The sequence below is a fragment of the Syngnathus typhle genome, linkage group LG11, assembly GCF_033458585.1.
Source record: "Syngnathus typhle isolate RoL2023-S1 ecotype Sweden linkage group LG11, RoL_Styp_1.0, whole genome shotgun sequence".
Classification (NCBI taxonomy): Eukaryota; Metazoa; Chordata; class Actinopteri; order Syngnathiformes; family Syngnathidae; genus Syngnathus; species Syngnathus typhle.
In genome coordinates this window covers 7044333-7061444 of record NC_083748.1, presented here as the reverse complement: position 1 = coordinate 7061444, position 17112 = coordinate 7044333, and the positions used below count along the sequence as shown (strand labels likewise).

Below are 17112 nucleotides of genomic sequence, written 5' to 3'. Positions count from 1 at the left end.
GGTCAATCAATTAGGTGGCAGAATGCAGCAAGCAGGAGTGGAGAACGGAAACAAGCGTTCAAGGTGGGTGGGACAGCAGGAAAGATCTCAAGGAAGAGAAGAGGTGGGGCCGAGGTGAGGGGTTGTGATGCGGAAAGGAAAACCGAGGAGCTGTGACTCAAATGTGGGATGGAGGGAGGGATGGATGGACCGAGGGACGGACAGACAGATGGGTGGAAAGTGGGCCAAGGCTTTTCTAATCAGCCGACTATTCGCTGTTATTATCAGTGGATATTTCTTTGAAATGACTCAAAACGACCATTCAAATTTGCGTGCGTTTAGCTCGTCGTGACTTGCAGCATCAAGCGACCTTCACCAAAGAGTAACACAGTGCAAAAAAATGACACGAGAGGCCTCTTTGCAGAATTATAACATTGTGTATTGGAAAGCATTGACATGAGCTGGAGTGGCGCCCATGCTGTCATGAGTAGCTGACAGTGGTTCCTAAATCAATGGTGCAAGCCGCAAAAATACATGGTGGGCCAAGAATGCTTTAAACGCAGAGATGAATGCTTCTGACGCTCAGGCTGACTCTACGCCATGCCTGCAAATGATCTCGAAATGCATCGTTCCAAATCTTTACCTGAACAGTTTGATGCAAAACCCCACCCTCCTTCTTTATAGCAACCACCAAGCGCGCAGTCACAGTCACACACACACAGACACACACACCACCCCATCCCTCCCTCACTCTGTTCAGCAGGGTGCTGTGTCATCAGAGACTGAGGACTCAGACAGAGCACTAAAGCCAGGCCCCTCCTCTAATTTACTACACCCTGGAAAAAAGAACAGAGGTGGTGGAAAAAAGAGAGTAAGAGACAAAGACTTTTGGTTGTCATGTGTCGTGAGTAATGTGCTGCGAACCAAACCAAAACTGCCCTTTAAGAGCTGCGTCCTTTACAGGAAGCAACGCGAGCAGTGAGCTGCCATCGTCATTTTAATTCTGCATATCCAAATGCTCATGAGTAAAAACGCGCTGCCGCATCCATCCCATCCGAGTCCTTTTGCCGGATGACTCGAGCAGCTTGTTCTAATCACATGAGGCGGTTTGAAAAGCCCAGCCAGTCTACAAGGCATCACAGGGGAAAAGAAGAACTGCAACGCTGCATTTCTCCTCCTCACCAATGGCCCCTCTTCCTCTCTTTGTGATGCACGAGTGCTGTGATCAGGTTTCTTGCATCTGACCGACACACACACACACATGCACGCACGCACACACACAATGTAACAGAGTGATGCTATGTGATAGGACAACTGTCGGTCAAGTGTAGGGGATGGTCGCCCGTGGAGGTGTGAAAACAAAAGAGGAGTGGGTGCTAACATGAAGCCACGTTTTTATTTTCGTCCAATTCATTGTACTATTTTGGATGCCTCAAGGGGAAATGACATTTTACATGCTGCTGTATATTTTTGTTGCGCCATCATACAGAGCGATAGCTCAGTGATTGCATAAACAGTGGCGAAAACGATAGCCAATCACAGTCAAACAGGGAGAGGCGGGACTTAAATAGAAGCGCTAACCGCAGCAAAACTGAAGAATACATGCAAACTGATCATTTCTAGTTTTTGCATTTGATGTGAGTTAATGGCTGGAGAAGAAGTCATACTGCACATGACAATTTGTGCCAATGTTGTTTTCCATTTCTCGGTCTGGCTGTTTATATGAATTCATTTTGGTACAAATCTGGTGTGACTTGGAGAATTGTTTCCATTCTATTATTAAATTTAAAGAAATCTGTAAAAAATAATAATATTAAGAAATGGTGGCCCTTTATAGTGCAAGATAACAATAATCGATTTGAATCGGAAAATCGGTTTTAAAATGTTCTCTTCTAGAATCGTATCACACCTTTGCATCAAGGTACATATCGCATCATTTTTTCCGAGCGATGTATTCTAATTATAAATCGGTTGGTGTTGCTGATCATTTGTTGTTGCTTTGAGTTTATTTAACTTGAATATTTTGTCATTTCGAGACCTTTTGCATAGCGTGAATAAACATGGTGACACTGGGTTGAATTGTAATCCCAAAGAATGGAACCAAATTGAAATGAAATGAATTAGAATGAATTCATTTTCCAGGAATACAATGTAGCATTTGTGTTTCAGTTGGTAAACCAGAATAAATGACTTATTTCAGGTTGGGTACAATTTTGGGAGACTTTGTGAGCAGTTACAGTCATATTATTCATGTGCAGCAGGTCTTGAACGGGCAGCTCAAGAGTCGGCAAGCAAACAAGACTGAGCTGCTGCCCAACTTACTGCCGCCCACATACTGTAGGTGTGATAAAGTCAGTAGCAGCTGCAAAAATAGAGAAATATTAAACAACATCTTTTGATACCTCACCAGCACAACTGGCTCGACAAGTATTCGAGTGCTGCATGGAGCTTTACAGGATAGAACTCTGAGTAGATATTGATGAACATGTGATTTTAAACCGGATGTTCTGGTATCAATGACAAACACCAAAACAAAGTGGCTGCTAAAAATGTTCTCTTATTGGAAAACTTTCTAATGTGATTTTCCTATTAGCCTCAAAATCCTACTCAAAACAAGAGCGCTCACCTTTGTGCTTGACGAAGGTAATCAGACAAGCAATCTACGATACACAAAGACTAGTTCCTCCCGTGGCTCACCAGAACAAAACAAGGGTACAGGTACATTATGCTTCTGTCCTGACCTCTCCACTTCCATCTGCAAAAGTTGCTCTATCGAATTTCCCAGAAACAGGCACCAGAAGAACTGAATGACCGGGCCTCACATTGGTGTTTTACTTGACCATCATTGACAATGAAATGTGCTTGGAATGATTAAAGATTTTTATATCCTTGCTATTAAGGTTAAACAATAACTTCCATTAAAAAGTGTCTTCTAATTAAGGCTAAAACCCATCAAACTCAATATATCACACACCATTTTTTTTTTCGTCAATCATAGCCACATTTACACATGTGTGGAAATACAAGGAAAGGGCTACAGTGATTCTTTAGAAGTTAGACTTGAATGTAATTTTCCAAAGGTTGGTTAAAATAAAATCCTCGCCAGATGTCATTGAAGAGTAAATTATGGGTAACTCATGTGCATGTAAGGTAAATGCTAGTTGAGGTGACGGAGAACTGCTTAGCATGTTAGCAACCAGCCAAGTAGATTAATAGCTACAATTGTAGCGTGGTCATTTGCATCGCTGCTAATAAAACGAAAATCTCATCAGACACCATATTGGATGCTCTGAAGGTCGGTGGTTAAGAAAAAAAGACATTGTGTGAATGTTGCACGATGTGAGTGACTAACTTTCTGGTTGACATAGTAGGGGTCCAAATCCTCTAGCGGTGTGGCCCCCAAGCCCTTTGGAATATCGCCATAGATGAGGGGCAGGCTCTTGCCAGCCTCCAAGTCCCGGTTGGGCTTGGGCTCATTGTCGTCTGACGTGTCGCGATGACTGCTGTCCGACCGGGGCTTGGCTGGTTTCTTGTTCTTCTCTTCATTGATGCGCTTCTCGATGTTAGCGAGCGACTCCGGGGTAAACTTCTTGAAGCTGTGAGGTCCTGGGGGTGCAAGAATGGCTGCGGCCATGTTTTCATCCTGCAGCTAGTTCTTCTTTATTTGTTTTCTATAGCAGGCATCCAGCTCTGAAAGACAAAAGCATTTATGAATAAGACAATCATTTACATCAACGGAAAATATTTATTTTTGCATGTTTGCTTAACTCGTGACCCTGAATGGGAGCCACAGTAGAAAATGGATGGAAAATTCTTTTACACTCCGCGAGCTGCTTAAATTGCTCGGCTGAACAAATGCAATGTTACGGACGTGAAATTCAATAAGCAAGAAGGAAGTCCACGGGCGGATTGATCCAACAATTCAGTACCATCACCTCAGCACCACCCAGAAGAGGAATGAACTGCGCTTGAAGTAACCCAACCTCGCTCAACCTCCAAGTATCCTTCCACCCATTGATCTACTTTCAAGGTGATTGCAAGTGGGATGCAGAAGCACGGCCGTGTCACTGTACAAGACTGTGGAAGAGTGGAACACTCATCAATACACTCATGAGTCCACAGGACAACACGTCACAATGCAATTTGAGCGGGGCATTTTTTGATTACAACCTGGCCAGACACACTCCACATTGAATCATCAATAATAAGCAATCTCAAACAAAATGCATTAAGAGTCATGTGGGTCGGAGACGAGAAAAAAAAAAAATTGCTGAGTCTCGTTTGTCTCCCAAAAAGCTTGTCGATGTTCGGTGAGCCGCTGTGTCCTTTGTGCAGGGTAAGACACACGCACATACACACACAGCACTGTCTGCATCCCATCATTTGACACAAAGCCGCTTCATTCCTCTTCCTCGGTTTGTCTAATTACCTGACATCTGATTGGAGTTGGTTGGATTTTGGTCAAAAGAGGAAGAGGAGCCACAGTTACTTTGATTAGAGACACACGCACGCGCACACACACACACACGGCTTGCAATATAAAACGCTGATCTGTCATCCCCTGCAGTCATTTCTTATTGCTGCTACCACCAAAATGCAAGCAGTGAAGGGCAAACTTAATCCAAGATGTAGACTTGAGGTTTGTATAACTAAAGTTGATTTTGCATTCTATAAATTCAAGTAATTTCAAGTTGAATTTGACATCATAATGAGAAAAGTTATTCTCTTCTCATGAAAAGATTGAGAACATGGTTTGAGTGCTTGTGACTTTTGTACATTCCAGATATTGCATTGTTATTAGAGGTGTAAATCGCGGGTTTTGCCATGATACGATATAATATCGATATAAAGAACTACGATACGATATTTGCCGATATCTTAAAGCCTGCTGCGATTCATTCACGATATATCGCGATATAGTGCTCTACGATCGATTTTTTTTTTTTTTTAATAAAAAATATGGAACAATATCCTGATTTACAACAATTCATACGCAAAATCAACAAGGTACTGCAAACTCTTTATTTAGGAAATTACAAGAGTATTGTAGTATACAAATTGCTTACTTTAACACTGAACTTTGATGTCGTGTTTTTTCTTTAAATGTGCGGCGAGATTTGTGCTCCCTGAATATTTGATCACCGCACGGCAGGATTGACAAACTGCACGTGTCTTGTCCGTTGAGCCATCTTTTCTTTGGAATCCAAAGTGCTTCCAAACGAATGACTTGAAGCCTAAAGGGGAGCCAATTTCCTTCCTCGTCTTTTTAGACACTAGCCATAGCACCAGCCCAGGAGCCGCGTACTAGTTGTCGCCTCCCCTTCCTTTCACCTGCGGGCTCTGCTCACAACACAACAACGCCGGGCGCACTGCTCCCAGAAAGAGGAAGCAAGCAACAATGAACTGGATTTCAAAATAAAGTCGCGTCTAATGTCCGAGGTCAAACACGGCGATATAAATCGATGTTCACCTTTAGCATCGATGCCAATAAATCGTAGAGCATTATATCGATTAATCGATGTGTATCGATGTATCGTTACACCCCTAATTGTTATATACAATGGCAGCGTAAATTTTGAAAAAGCATAGGCCTTAAAATTTCAAACTCAACCAACAATTTATGGAAAATTTCCCTCTTCCTTTTTTAATGGGCCGTACGGTATAATGTTGTCTTGGTTTCAATGTGGGCCGTCTTTCAACCGCCAAATTGAAACTAAATAAATAGCGCCTCTGCTGCTGCGACCAGATGCTGCACTGAATTTGGCCTCATTTTCTTTCAAGGGGAAGTCAAGTACAACATTTTCCACACATTATGTTTTACGTGGCCCCCACTAGTCTAAACACTGAATTCTATTGAATATTGATTAGTATGATTAATATGAGCCCTTGGGCATTGTGTTGGCCTTTTCAGTCAAAAGCAAGAGGTAATATAAGGCAAAATGGCCGCCCTGCAAGATGGATAAAAACGGGTGGATTATTTTTTTTTTGCTTAATTCATATTCCGCAAACACCATATTATCCAAAATACTATTTCTGGGCACTTAGAACATATTAATGGACAGAATATTTTTGACTTGACTTTGGCCTTAAGGCCCAATTAATCACCTATTAAACCCAGACAGATGATAAAAATCAGCAGAATGACAAAATTGATTCATTGAATACAGTCTTTGTTTTGTTTTTTACATTCTGTTATTAAAAGTCATCAATGTTTCTTTTTCCTTCTACGACTTCAAGGAATGTAAAGATTTTAAACCTGTTGAAATTAGATCAAATCGACTGGCAGACCAGTGTCCCCTAACAGATTGTGTTTGACCTTGGAGGTTGTACCGAATTCATTAATTTTGGTAAACCAACAATTATAATAGCTTCCACAACATTCCCTCATTAGTAAATAATTAGATAATAACCAACGGGACCAAAGGAGTTCATAATTCGTTTCCATCACCCCCGCTCCTCCAGAAATGCATTTTTTCAAGTATTGCACTGCTGTATCTTACTTAAAATCGAATAGGCCCGTGTCCAGCCTCACTGATGAGAATGGCTGGCAAATAATAAAGGCCTCAAATAACCTCCCATACACACTCACCTATGTGTGCAATTTCATTCATGCACTGATCAGTTCGGAGCATCCACCAAAATCAATGCGCTAATGTCGGAACATATATGACGCGACGCTTTCGCCCTTCTTCTCATCATTAAGATGTATCCAAAATCATGTAAGAGGCATTCGGTAGCAGCAAAGTGTCGTACAGCCAAAGTCTAAAATGACCTACTGCAGTATGGAACAGTATATTGCTGCTATGGGACCACATTAACTCATATAGGGCACCGATTATATCCTGACAACTCAAAGCAGCCCAAATCAGCAGATCTCGGTCCATACCGCAGAGAGCATACATTTATAAATAATCCTCCTCTGGGCTATTTACCACACCCCAATGGAGCACACGAGGGGGGGAATGAACAATGAACGCGGGGTGACACCGCGAGTATTCCCAAAGTAAAGACGCATCTTTTCGGGGGGACAATGGTGCAAAGATGGGGGTGATGAAATGCATCAAAAGGAAAAAAAAAATCAAGATGGAAAGGCATCATCCGAAATGGAAACAGGATAGTCACTGCGGCCACTGGGAGAAGTTTGATCACACTTTGTATCTGCGTATGCTGTGTGGACCAGTCTCATGTGTTTCCGAACATGCAAGGCCAACACCCCAAACAAACATGCTGACTCTCGCTTTACCGACTTCCAAAAAATATATATAGATCACCAGCCAGCAAACGCACGTTCAGATTAGCGACAGTCTTGTCATTATTGTACAAAGCAGAATTTGGTGAGCCCGCGCCATCCCTCCGTGGGAGACAGGAAGGATGCTGAGAGGGGGAGCGTTCTGCGGCAACGGGATGCAGTCAGTGGCCAAAGTAGGACTGCGACCCGCGCGGCGACCGAACGATGACACAAAGCGCTAAAACAGGTCGACTACTTACTTTCCCGCGCCTCAACAAGAATCCGCACGGCGTTCGTAGGAATGCAGGTGTAGAAAAGAGTGCGGAGCAACTGCGGTTGTCGCCATATTGCTGCTGCCGATGCTCAAGCCGCAGCTGCTATCTTGGCTCGGCGTGCGCGCGGCTGCCCTGCATAATTGATGACTCTGGGCAAATTGTTAGGGAGTGTCGGCAAATGCCTGCAGTCTCAACAACGAATGGAAGACCGCAGCAACGCAGGTGATACGAGTTCTAAATGCGCTGGACAGCCTGGGCGCTGTCGGGAACGCTCAACGGAAACGATCAATTTGCTTCAAGCGCAGCCCTCAAAACGAGACTTGAAAATTTAACCATTAGAGTCAAATGTTCTATCACCGAGCATGAGCGTTACAAGGTTGCACCTCCCTGGATCAATGCATGGAGAAATCCCGTACAGCGAAGACTCCGCATTACCTCGGGGCGATGTCCCACCAGGTGGCGCTGTCGGTCTTATAATATGCATTTTCTATTTAATACAGTGTCCAACCCAATGTCAGATGAGATTACCAGTTCACCTTTGACGATAAGGGCTATAGAAAATGGAGGAAAAGAGAAAGGAAAATGCATAATAATGATAGTCATCATCATCATAATAATCATTGCATTATGAATTATCTTATGGAACACGGATACATGGGAGAACATAGAGACTGAGCTCTGATTGAGCAACACAAATCCAACATGGAAGTATGGAGTAAAAACAAACACTACAAATGGAGAGATGGTGTTGGGAATAAATGAATACAATTCTAGGGAACCAATATTACGCATACATAGGCCTACACCGATTTTGGTGGTGTCATTTCTGTGGCTGAAACGGCTTTTTACTGATTTCAACGGTGAAAGCTGATATGAATGACTTGAGTGACGAGCGTGTTCAAATCAAACTCGTATGTCAATGTCACCCATTCACCCATCACTAAAGTCAAGTTTGACCTCGCCGGCAACTTATGGTTATTGTTTTATGAGCTCTTCTGCTCTCTAGCGGCTATTGATCGCACTACAGCTAAAAAGTTGACGCTTGTCAGATGAGCTTCCGGTTGTAGTATTGGCGGTAATATTAGAATATATTAGCTATTAAATATAGTGTCGGTTGCTTCAACGTAGAACAAACGAATAGACCGGCCAGTAATTCTTTCATACTGTAAGCAAACTGTAGCAGTGAAAATGAACATTGCACGATTAGTTAATGAGTTATTGTGTTTTCTTTTGAAATGTCATAGGTATTTGCGACATTGATGGTGGTGTCCAACTTAACTTGCGCAGTTATCTTTTGACAGCCAAGACCGGATGGTCACATTCTGGTTCCAAATGTCTTTTCTGATGACATTTTGTACTTTAGTCGTCAGAGTATTATGTGTGCCCTTGAACTTGCTGGAAGCCGTGGGCTTGTACAAACTCTACAAACATGTCGCTCCGTTTTGCCTGTATCGTGTCTCCAAGCTGTACAACAAGAAGATGCACGAAAGGAAGAAGGAGCTGTTTGCGTGCCTGTCTGAGTTCAAGCAACCCGGACAGCAGCTCACCATCTTGGAGGTCGGCTGCGGCACCGGCTCCAATTTCAGATTTTACCCGGCTGGTTGCAAGGCAAGGCATCTTTACAACATAGCTCAATGTGCTTGCTTCACATAGTTCAAAATACAACATTTAAAGTACAAAAAAAAAGAATAATAATCCAAGCCATTAAAAGAAAATTTGGGAGGAATTATAGAATTTAAGACATTTGAAAGCAAAAGGTAGTTCACGAAAGAACGCTCGGTGCAAGAACAAGGTTTTCGAAATGTTGATTATAGAAAAGCTTTAAAGTTTTTTATTTTTTATTTATTTAATTTAAAAGCATTCCCACATAAACTCTCTTGACAGCTAAATGTGGATTCTTCACGTTTTGCTTTGAGCTCTGGGCGTCACTAATTGACCTGAGTATGCTGACCTTACAACCCTACCTAGTTTATTGGGAAAAAATGTTTTCAATGTATTCAGAACCTAAAACATTCAGTGACTTATTCACCAGTAGGAGGATTTAAAAATCCATTCTACAGCTGACTGGAATAATATGTTCTGATCTCTTTGTGCCAGGTGATCTGCACGGACAACAACGTGCACTATGTAAAGTACCTGCAAAGGAACATGCTCGAGAACCCCCACATGACGTACGAGAAGTTTGTGGAGGTCTCAGCGGAGGACATGCGCTCATTTGAGGATGGGTGCGTGGATGTCGTGGTCTGCACGTTGGTGCTCTGCTCGGTGGACAATGTCTCGCAAAGTCTGAGGGAGGTGCGTCGCGTTCTGAGGCCTGTAAGTCGAGTTTCTCTCATAGAATTTCCCTTGTTACATTTTATACTCCTAGAGAAGCTAACTTGTCCTAGTGGCACAAAACTAAGTACAAAAAAAATGCAACAATGTCCAGATAAATGTTTAACACCAACCGATATTTTCCTTGCAGCGTGGAGCCTTCTTTTTTCTCGAGCATGTTGTCGCAGAGCCGTCGACGTGGACGTATTTCTTCCAGCACGTCCTGAAGCCTGTGTGCTACTACATTGGTGATGGATGTCAGGTCACCCGGGCAACATGGAAACATCTGGAATCTGCCGGCTTCTCTGACCTCAAACTAAGACATATGAAAGCGCCACTCATCTTCTTCAACAAACCACACATCATGGGTTATGGAGTAAAATAGATTAATGGCCCACTCACCTGACACTTGAGGCCACCTCTGGGTCCATAGTGCTAATCGCCAAGGCACTTCTGATGCTCATTTCATTTTTCTAGTTAAGGGATTCACAGCACATTTCATTTTTAATAAGAACCCTGCTCAATAATTTGCGTCTAAGACAGGTCTTGATAAAGTATCATGTGTTGGAGCCTATCCCAGCTCACTTGCAGTACACCCATAGGTTAACAAGTATTTAAAATCTCACAATGAACTATTTAAAGTCTTGATGAACCCTACGCGAATGTTTTGGAAATGTTGGAGAAAATATTTCGTTTTGAAATGCAACAGCAGAAGACGATTTAAAAAAAAAAAATCTGGTGTTATCGACACTATCTAACTCGATTTCAGAAAGATCCTGGTTGCAATGCTCAGAGTTTGCATTTTCCTGAAACAGAGTGGCTAAGTGTCAAAAGAGATTATTTTATCGTTGCACTGATGTGCGTGCGTCATAACGCTTTTATTTTGAAGGCGCCCAACGCACCTCAATGGCGGCCTGTTAACGTCATACAATAGTGGGAGTAGCAGTGGTGCAAGAGCGCTCTCTTGTGGTAGACTATTGAAGCGCATCGAACATTATCAGGCGATTACTTCGTGCGTATAATCTTTCTACGAGGCGTGTTTTCTTTCGTTTTCAGAAGTCTGACCGGGATCGCCGAGTCCTACTAAGTATGAGTTCTTTTCTCCTAAAAGCGTGCAGGCTCCTTTGCTTGTTGTTGACTTTGCCTTTGCGTCTGGCGAAGACACTTGGTTTACTCGCCGCCTACAAACGCCTTTTTCCACTGCTAGTCTACAACATCACAATTTCGTACAACAACAAAATGCACCGCATGAAGAAAGAGCTCTTCCGGAACGTGCACGGCTTTGCAAACAGCGACGGTTCGCTCCGTCTGCTTGAGATCGGCAGCGGCACCGGGGCAAACTTTCAGTTCTACCCGTATGGGTGCACGGTGCTGTGCGTGGACCCCAATCCGCACTTCGAGACTTACTTGAAGAAGAGCATGTACGAAAATAAGCACCTGACGTATGAGGCCTTTCTGGTTGCCTCTGCCGAGGACATGAAGGAGCTGGATGACGAGTCTGTGGACGTTGTTGTATGTACGTTGGTGCTGTGTTCTGTCAAAGACGTGAAGATGGTCCTTCGGGAGGTTCGGCGTGTGCTGAAAACTGTGAGTGTCTTCATATGAAGGCTTGATTAAAAAAAAAAAAAAAGACAGAAGTTTGACTTTGCATTTTTGTTACAAAAACACAAATCAGGACTTTAATAGACAGAGCAGGTATGCAGGCCTGCCTGCACGATACATATGCATGTTTAAAATGCAATTATTCATTACATTTTAAATATTGTATACAATTTATCTGCATGTTGCAAAGGGAGGCTGTGGATGCACAAACCATACTATGGACATGCTATGAACACAACATGTGTGGCCATAAAATAGATGTGACCCAATTAGCACAATTAAAAAGAAAAATATTTCTCACTGCCCTCCAGACACAAGGCTAGGCTTCATTTAATTTGTTGATGGACTAAATTTTGTTTGTAGAAGTGGAGTCCTCCTTATACCTATATATAGCTCATGACAGGAGTGGGAAACATCTTCAATGTAACCAAATGCTGAGGGACCATGCAAGCACAATCTCCACACACTGAGCAAAATTAATTCAAACCAAGTCTGATGAATTAAATGTATAAACACTAACACTGTATTTGTCTTCTAGGGTGGAGCCTTCTATTTTATGGAACATGTGGTGTCAAAGCCCTCAACATGGACATACTTCTTCCAATATATAATCGACCCTTTGTGGTTCTATATCGGAGATGGGTGTAGCGTTACAAGAGCGACCTGGGAAGAGCTGGAGTCAGCTGGCTTTTCTGAGCTCCACCTCAAACACTTTGAGGCGCCAGTGACTTTAATGATACGGCCTCATATTATGGGCTATTCCATCAAGTAAAATTTTAGACAGACTGTTCTCATCAGTCTCATGATATAAATCAATTAACATACTGAGCACTTGCTCCAACATGCAATTCATAACAATTTGACTCAATTTATATTAATATCCTTATTTTGTTGTAGGAAAAAGTTGCCTATGCCACGCTGAAACGTTCACTCATGCCAAAAAATGATGAGTAAAGATAGAGTGAAAATATATATTATTTACTTACATCATCAGCAACATTTCATACACTGTTCCACAAGGCCGCCCTTTCCACCATGAAATAACATATTACCCTGACACTGTGCAATATTTTGTCCAGATTGTCTCAGAATGAACAATCACACTGTAATTCTGTTACCCTTTATATCCCTTTGCACAAAGTATGAAAATTGTAACATCTCCTTATTGGGAATAAGAGAAATTTCTGTGTAGCAAACGTGTTCACATAGAACTAATACAGTCGATTCTGTAAATGCTGCTGGTAGACCTAAAAAAACACCAAACAGCATTTTTTTTTTCTTTTTAAACAAGAACATTTAGAAATTGAGAGTCAAAAGGTAAAAAGCTCATCATTTCAAACCTCCCAGTTTAAAAAATATACACAACTATAAATGTTATAGCATTAGTAAATAAAAAAAATAGCTGGAAAAAAAGTCCAAATTCTTTTTGTTTCGATATATGTCTATATCATTGTTACATTGAGCGGAGTAAAAAGATTGTGGCTGTCAACCTGAAGCGTTCCCAGAAACACGGCGGTGTCCAAAAAAGCTGAGAGCTGTTCCCGCTAGCACACGAGTCTCTGCACTTGCACTTTTACCCTGTTTTGACGCAATAAAGTTCCTTTAAGCTTTTCAGTTCCTCTATCAGGGTTTTGTTTTGGTTCTCGAGCACCGCCACTCGATTCTCAAGGCATTTGACATATTCCTTTTTCTTCCGCCGACATTCCCGGGCCGCTTCCCTGTGACGAGGAGAAACGGGGCAAAGTGGTGAGAAAAGCAGTCACCGAATGTATTTTTCACCATTCCGCTCTAAGATAAAGATACTGCGATGCGATCACCTGTTTTTCGCAAGTCTTATTTCCCTCTTCATCGTCGGATCTTCACTTTTGCTCTGAGGCAATCCCAGAGACGAAGCCATAACTAAAGCCTGGGGCAGAGAGCCCGATGTCGGCGTTGAACGAATTTGATACGTCTGTACTTCTCCCCCTGCATCTTAGAAAAAGAGCACAATGACTGTGGTCATGTGTAATGGCTTTAGATCAGGTCACATTTTTGGTGTGCAAAGAGGGGGAAAAAACCCCCGAAAAGAAATCATCTCTCACCCTGTACAACCACCTGGTTACTTGGTACCAATATCTGCTGGCCGTCAGGGGTCTGAGCATACTGAAGGATGGTGGTGCCCTGCTGGCCTCCAGTCGGGTTGGCCATGGCAACCTGAAGCTCCTGGATTCCATCGGGGCCTGGATTTGTCAGCTGGATGGTTCCATTTGGAGTTACGGTGACTGGAACAAGCGGAGGAAATTTGGGGTCAAAATCATGTCAGAGCCCGTTTGTCGGATGTGCGTGGAGTCGAGGAGCATTGCGTACTGTACTGGCCGGTGGTGGTCTGATAGATGGGTGCGGGGATGGTGACGCCCGACACTCCTGTGGTTGTCGAACTGTCCTTGCCCTCACTGTGTGGAACGCCCTCAGATGAAAGCTCATTCAGGATTTTCCTAAAAAACAAACAAAAAAGGCATTAAGGCGCTTTGACCTCGAACCGATGGTGTTTTGAGTAAGCTTTTGGTTTCCTCACCTGTACGACGGTCGCCTGGCCAGAAGCTCTCTGGTCTTTTGTGGTGTGGTTCCACTTTCTGATGAATCCTGTGAATCCTCACTATCTGAACCCTTTACCATGAAAGTGTGGCAAATAGTTAGCACTAAGAATCATAAAAAAAACGATGATCTAGTTGAGAGTAGTGCCGTGCATAATGGCATATACAGTACATCGTAGTGCGAAAGAAAAAACGCAATTGTATAATGAGAGACTAAATCATTTGGATTAGGACCCAATTGATTCATCTATAGTAGGCCAAAAAGAGGAAACCGTGGTTTGGTTTGGTCTACAGCTTAAAGACAGAATGGAGTAGCAACAAAGTACCAAAGATATACGAAAACCACAAAGTGATGAAAAGGGGGGAAAACCCTTTTAACAGTAGTTTCACATAAGAGCTTGTTTTCTATCTCAGACTGTCAAAAGAAAACAAAATATAAAAGAGCAAATGACTTTTAAGAGGTTTCATTTTGTCACAAGCTGATGAATTTGTGTTCCTGAAACTCATTTACTCATTATTGTTTAAAAACTTTATTTACTTAATCTGATGTATCTTTAGTAATTTTCATTTGTTTTCTAAATAAAATGTTGTGTCTTATTTTAATATTTGTTTTATAAATAATGGAGGAAATACAAGAAAAACATGCCATTTACTTTCTTTAAATTGAAGTAAAAATACTATTTTGGGCTGTATACTATTATCGGGATAACGTTATTCATATCGCACAGCACTACTTGAAAATTGCCACTGGTTTGACCTGTGAAGTGTGCGTCTGCGGGGCCTGAATGACCGACGACTGTGGAGACTGGATCACTCCTTGAACCTGTAGCTGGCCCCCTGGCAGCTGGACGAGGGTCACAGGAGAACCACCAAGTGACATCTACATGAATAAAAACAAACACACACCTCCTTCAAAACTTGATTGCTAACCTTGACACTTTGTTCAAATGTGGTGATGAAACAACATTTTGCCGATGAACCAAGATAATGTTTCAGAATACTAGTGTGCCGTAAGGTTCAATTAGCATTACTAACGTCTTTGGCATCTCTGCCTGCAAATAAACTGAAATGAGGAAGAGGTGAGATGTTGAGTAAGATCGAGAAAGCAAAGAATATGCAATTGAGTCAGCAAAGACAGAAGCATATCACGTTTCTGAGAAACATGGCCGACGGAAACCAGAAACACGGAAATTATTCTCCCCTTTAGAGTAGAAGACCCCCGCTAGTCTAAATACAATAGTCCGACTAATATTGCATTTGTGGAATAAGAATTAAGCAGAAAAAAATCCATCTTGCATACATGAAAATTTATTTGTTATTCCACTTTATAATTTTTGATGTGCAGAATTTATGGATTTTGGTCTCAGTGGCCCTTGTCCATCTCATCCTTGTTTTTTGTATCTAAAGTTTTACATTGACTCACCCCACCATACCTTGCTAAGCTCCTACACCTCTATGTTAAACATTGAATAGACATTTTTTTTCCCTGTCGCGTTTCACTCAGCATTGTTTTAGCATTCTACTGTGTTTACTGTTTTTATTTTAATATTATAATGATGTATTTGTGTTTTTTGTATCCCTGATGTTTACTTAAAACACTTTGTATGCAGCTGTGAATGTTTTTAAGTGCTTTATAGAGCAAAATCTCCACTCACTTCAAAGCATGACAAATTATAAATGAATTTTTTTTTATAATTTAATAACCAAATTTGGGGAGAAACAAGATGGATGAATTATGAGTTACTTGTCTTTTTAGGGCAATAACGTTAGAGTGCTGCAATACTTTTGGCTCATAAAAAAAAATATATTATGCTGTTCTATTTTCAGATTTAATAAAAGCAACAGTAGAGGCAGTATTTTTCCGATTTGGCACGACGACAATTTTCCAGCCACTAAAATATGGTTTGAATATTGGCCGCCTTTTTTTTTTGGCTATCAATCAGATTTTATTCAAATGATGAAGTTGATGGATTCATCGTTTTGACCCACAAGCGTGACTTCCTCTTGCGGTATTGTAGTTAGTCGCTTTTGAAATGTTCAACTCTGGATCATTATTAAATCGGAAGTAGGCCCCGCACTCTGTGACGTCCTTAAACAAACCCCCTTCCTTCCGCACATCGCAAGTTGCTGTGTTTAACATTAAAAAAAAAAAAGGTGGACAACTCCAACTGAAAGAAACGTTGGCGAAATAGTCTTGTGCGTGCTTTTGGTTTTGCAAAAGCATCTAGTTTGCCTTGTTGGTTGCAAAAAAAAAAGAAAAAAAGAAAAAAAAACAATGACAAAAAGCGGATGTTGACTCTTTGCAGCGCTCAACTGTACAGTTTGGGGGGCATGCGTGAGCCAAGTGCCGCCGCTGTGCAACACAGCACGGACGAACTTGTGTAAGTCTCTGGTGAGCGAATGTGTGCAACTCTGTCACTGGCATTCGGTTGGCCGCGTCAAGAGACGTCAGCGACACGGGGGAGCCATTTAAGCGAACTCCACCTTACCTTCGTGAGGCGCGAACAGGAGTTAAACGAAGGAACAGCCGCCATTACGACCACGGTAGAGCAGGCAGCGACCTCGAACGCAACAGTCGGGGACAAACTTACCTTTCAAAGGCCGCCGTACAGCTCCCAATCACGGCGTGGGCTTGGGAGAACTCGTATTTAGACTTTTACGTAACAAATACTGTGGAAAGTTATTCCGCGGGTTTGGTGAAAAACCTTTGGAACTCAAATTTAGAAATACACCGGGAGGTGTCGGATAAAGTAGGCTAGTATCCAGCCCGAAAATGTTCACAAAATATCTATGATCGATAATGTCCGACAGAAAAAAAAACTGACGTCATAAATTTAGGCCTCGTACGGCAGAGTCTCTGTGACAAAGTACGTCACAGAGGATGGGGCACGTCACCCCGCCTTCCGCCCGCCTCCTTTTCTTGTTCTTGTGGTTGAACGGCAGCTTACGTCCATTCGGCTGCGCTAGCGCCTCTCTGGATGAAGTCGTCACTACACATGTCTCATGTCATAACACCAATGTTTCACCAAGTAAGCAAGGCATAATCATATTATGGGTTTTATTTCTTTCATTATAATTTGTTTTAATTTTCGTTTAGAGTTTTGTTGATTAAAACCAGTTAGATTTCGTATAGAAACGCTTT

At 42.1% G+C, this 17112-nt stretch overlaps 4 protein-coding genes across 5 annotated transcripts in view; 2 read left to right on the top strand and 2 right to left on the bottom strand.

Annotated features, from left to right (window-relative positions):
* scn8ab (sodium channel, voltage gated, type VIII, alpha subunit b) overlaps positions 1 to 7784 on the bottom strand; it is a 29489-nt gene extending 21705 nt beyond the window's left edge. The window contains exons 1-2 of the mRNA XM_061291843.1: positions 7468 to 7784; positions 3332 to 3669 (exon numbers count right to left, since the gene is read on the bottom strand). Coding sequence (XP_061147827.1) covers positions 3332 to 3613 — 282 coding nt within the window. The 5' untranslated portion in view covers positions 3614 to 3669; positions 7468 to 7784. The remainder of the gene's footprint in view (positions 1 to 3331; positions 3670 to 7467) is intronic.
* A 992-nt stretch (positions 7785 to 8776) lies between these two features.
* Positions 8777 to 10602, top strand: LOC133162585 (N6-adenosine-methyltransferase TMT1A-like). Its single transcript, XM_061291873.1, has 3 exons — positions 8777 to 9090; positions 9580 to 9798; positions 9947 to 10602. The coding sequence occupies exons 1-3, from the start codon at positions 8794 to 8796 to the stop codon at positions 10178 to 10180; spliced, it is 750 nt and encodes a 249-aa protein (XP_061147857.1). The 5' UTR covers positions 8777 to 8793; the 3' UTR covers positions 10181 to 10602.
* A 255-nt stretch (positions 10603 to 10857) lies between these two features.
* LOC133162586 (N6-adenosine-methyltransferase TMT1A-like) lies at positions 10858 to 13011 on the top strand. The gene is made up of 2 exons (XM_061291874.1): positions 10858 to 11382; positions 11936 to 13011. Exons 1-2 carry the CDS (start codon positions 10885 to 10887, stop codon positions 12167 to 12169), a joined length of 732 nt encoding a protein of 243 aa, XP_061147858.1. The 5' UTR covers positions 10858 to 10884; the 3' UTR covers positions 12170 to 13011.
* Positions 12355 to 16879, bottom strand: atf1 (activating transcription factor 1). Of its 2 annotated transcripts, none has more exons than XM_061291871.1 (7): positions 16562 to 16879; positions 14728 to 14850; positions 13952 to 14043; positions 13744 to 13871; positions 13479 to 13658; positions 13215 to 13368; positions 12355 to 13115 (listed from the first exon to the last, which is right to left on the bottom strand). In XM_061291871.1, exons 2-7 carry the CDS (start codon positions 14848 to 14850, stop codon positions 12971 to 12973), a joined length of 822 nt encoding a protein of 273 aa, XP_061147855.1. In that variant the 5' UTR covers positions 16562 to 16879; the 3' UTR covers positions 12355 to 12970. The 2 variants fall into 2 exon arrangements, with proteins under 2 accessions (XP_061147855.1, XP_061147856.1); XM_061291872.1 differs by having other exon boundaries at positions 13215 to 13362; positions 16562 to 16876.
* Positions 16880 to 17112: the final 233 nt, after the last annotated feature.

Coding starts and splice junctions, on each gene's coding strand:
- LOC133162585 (XM_061291873.1), top strand. CDS start 8,794: ATGGTCACATTCTGGTTCCAAATGTCTTTTCTGATGACATTTTGTACT. Junction 9,091..9,579: donor TTTACCCGGCTGGTTGCAAG/GCAAGGCATCTT, acceptor TCTTTGTGCCAG/GTGATCTGCACGGACAACAA. Junction 9,799..9,946: donor TGCGTCGCGTTCTGAGGCCT/GTAAGTCGAGTT, acceptor TTTTCCTTGCAG/CGTGGAGCCTTCTTTTTTCT.
- LOC133162586 (XM_061291874.1), top strand. CDS start 10,885: ATGAGTTCTTTTCTCCTAAAAGCGTGCAGGCTCCTTTGCTTGTTGTTG. Junction 11,383..11,935: donor TTCGGCGTGTGCTGAAAACT/GTGAGTGTCTTC, acceptor TTTGTCTTCTAG/GGTGGAGCCTTCTATTTTAT.
- atf1 (XM_061291871.1), bottom strand. CDS start 14,850: ATGTCACTTGGTGGTTCTCCTGTGACCCTCGTCCAGCTGCCAGGGGGC. Junction 13,659..13,743: donor GACCACCACCGGCCAGTACA/GTACGCAATGCT, acceptor CGCTTGTTCCAG/TCACCGTAACTCCAAATGGA. Junction 13,116..13,214: donor ATAAGACTTGCGAAAAACAG/GTGATCGCATCG, acceptor TCCTCGTCACAG/GGAAGCGGCCCGGGAATGTC.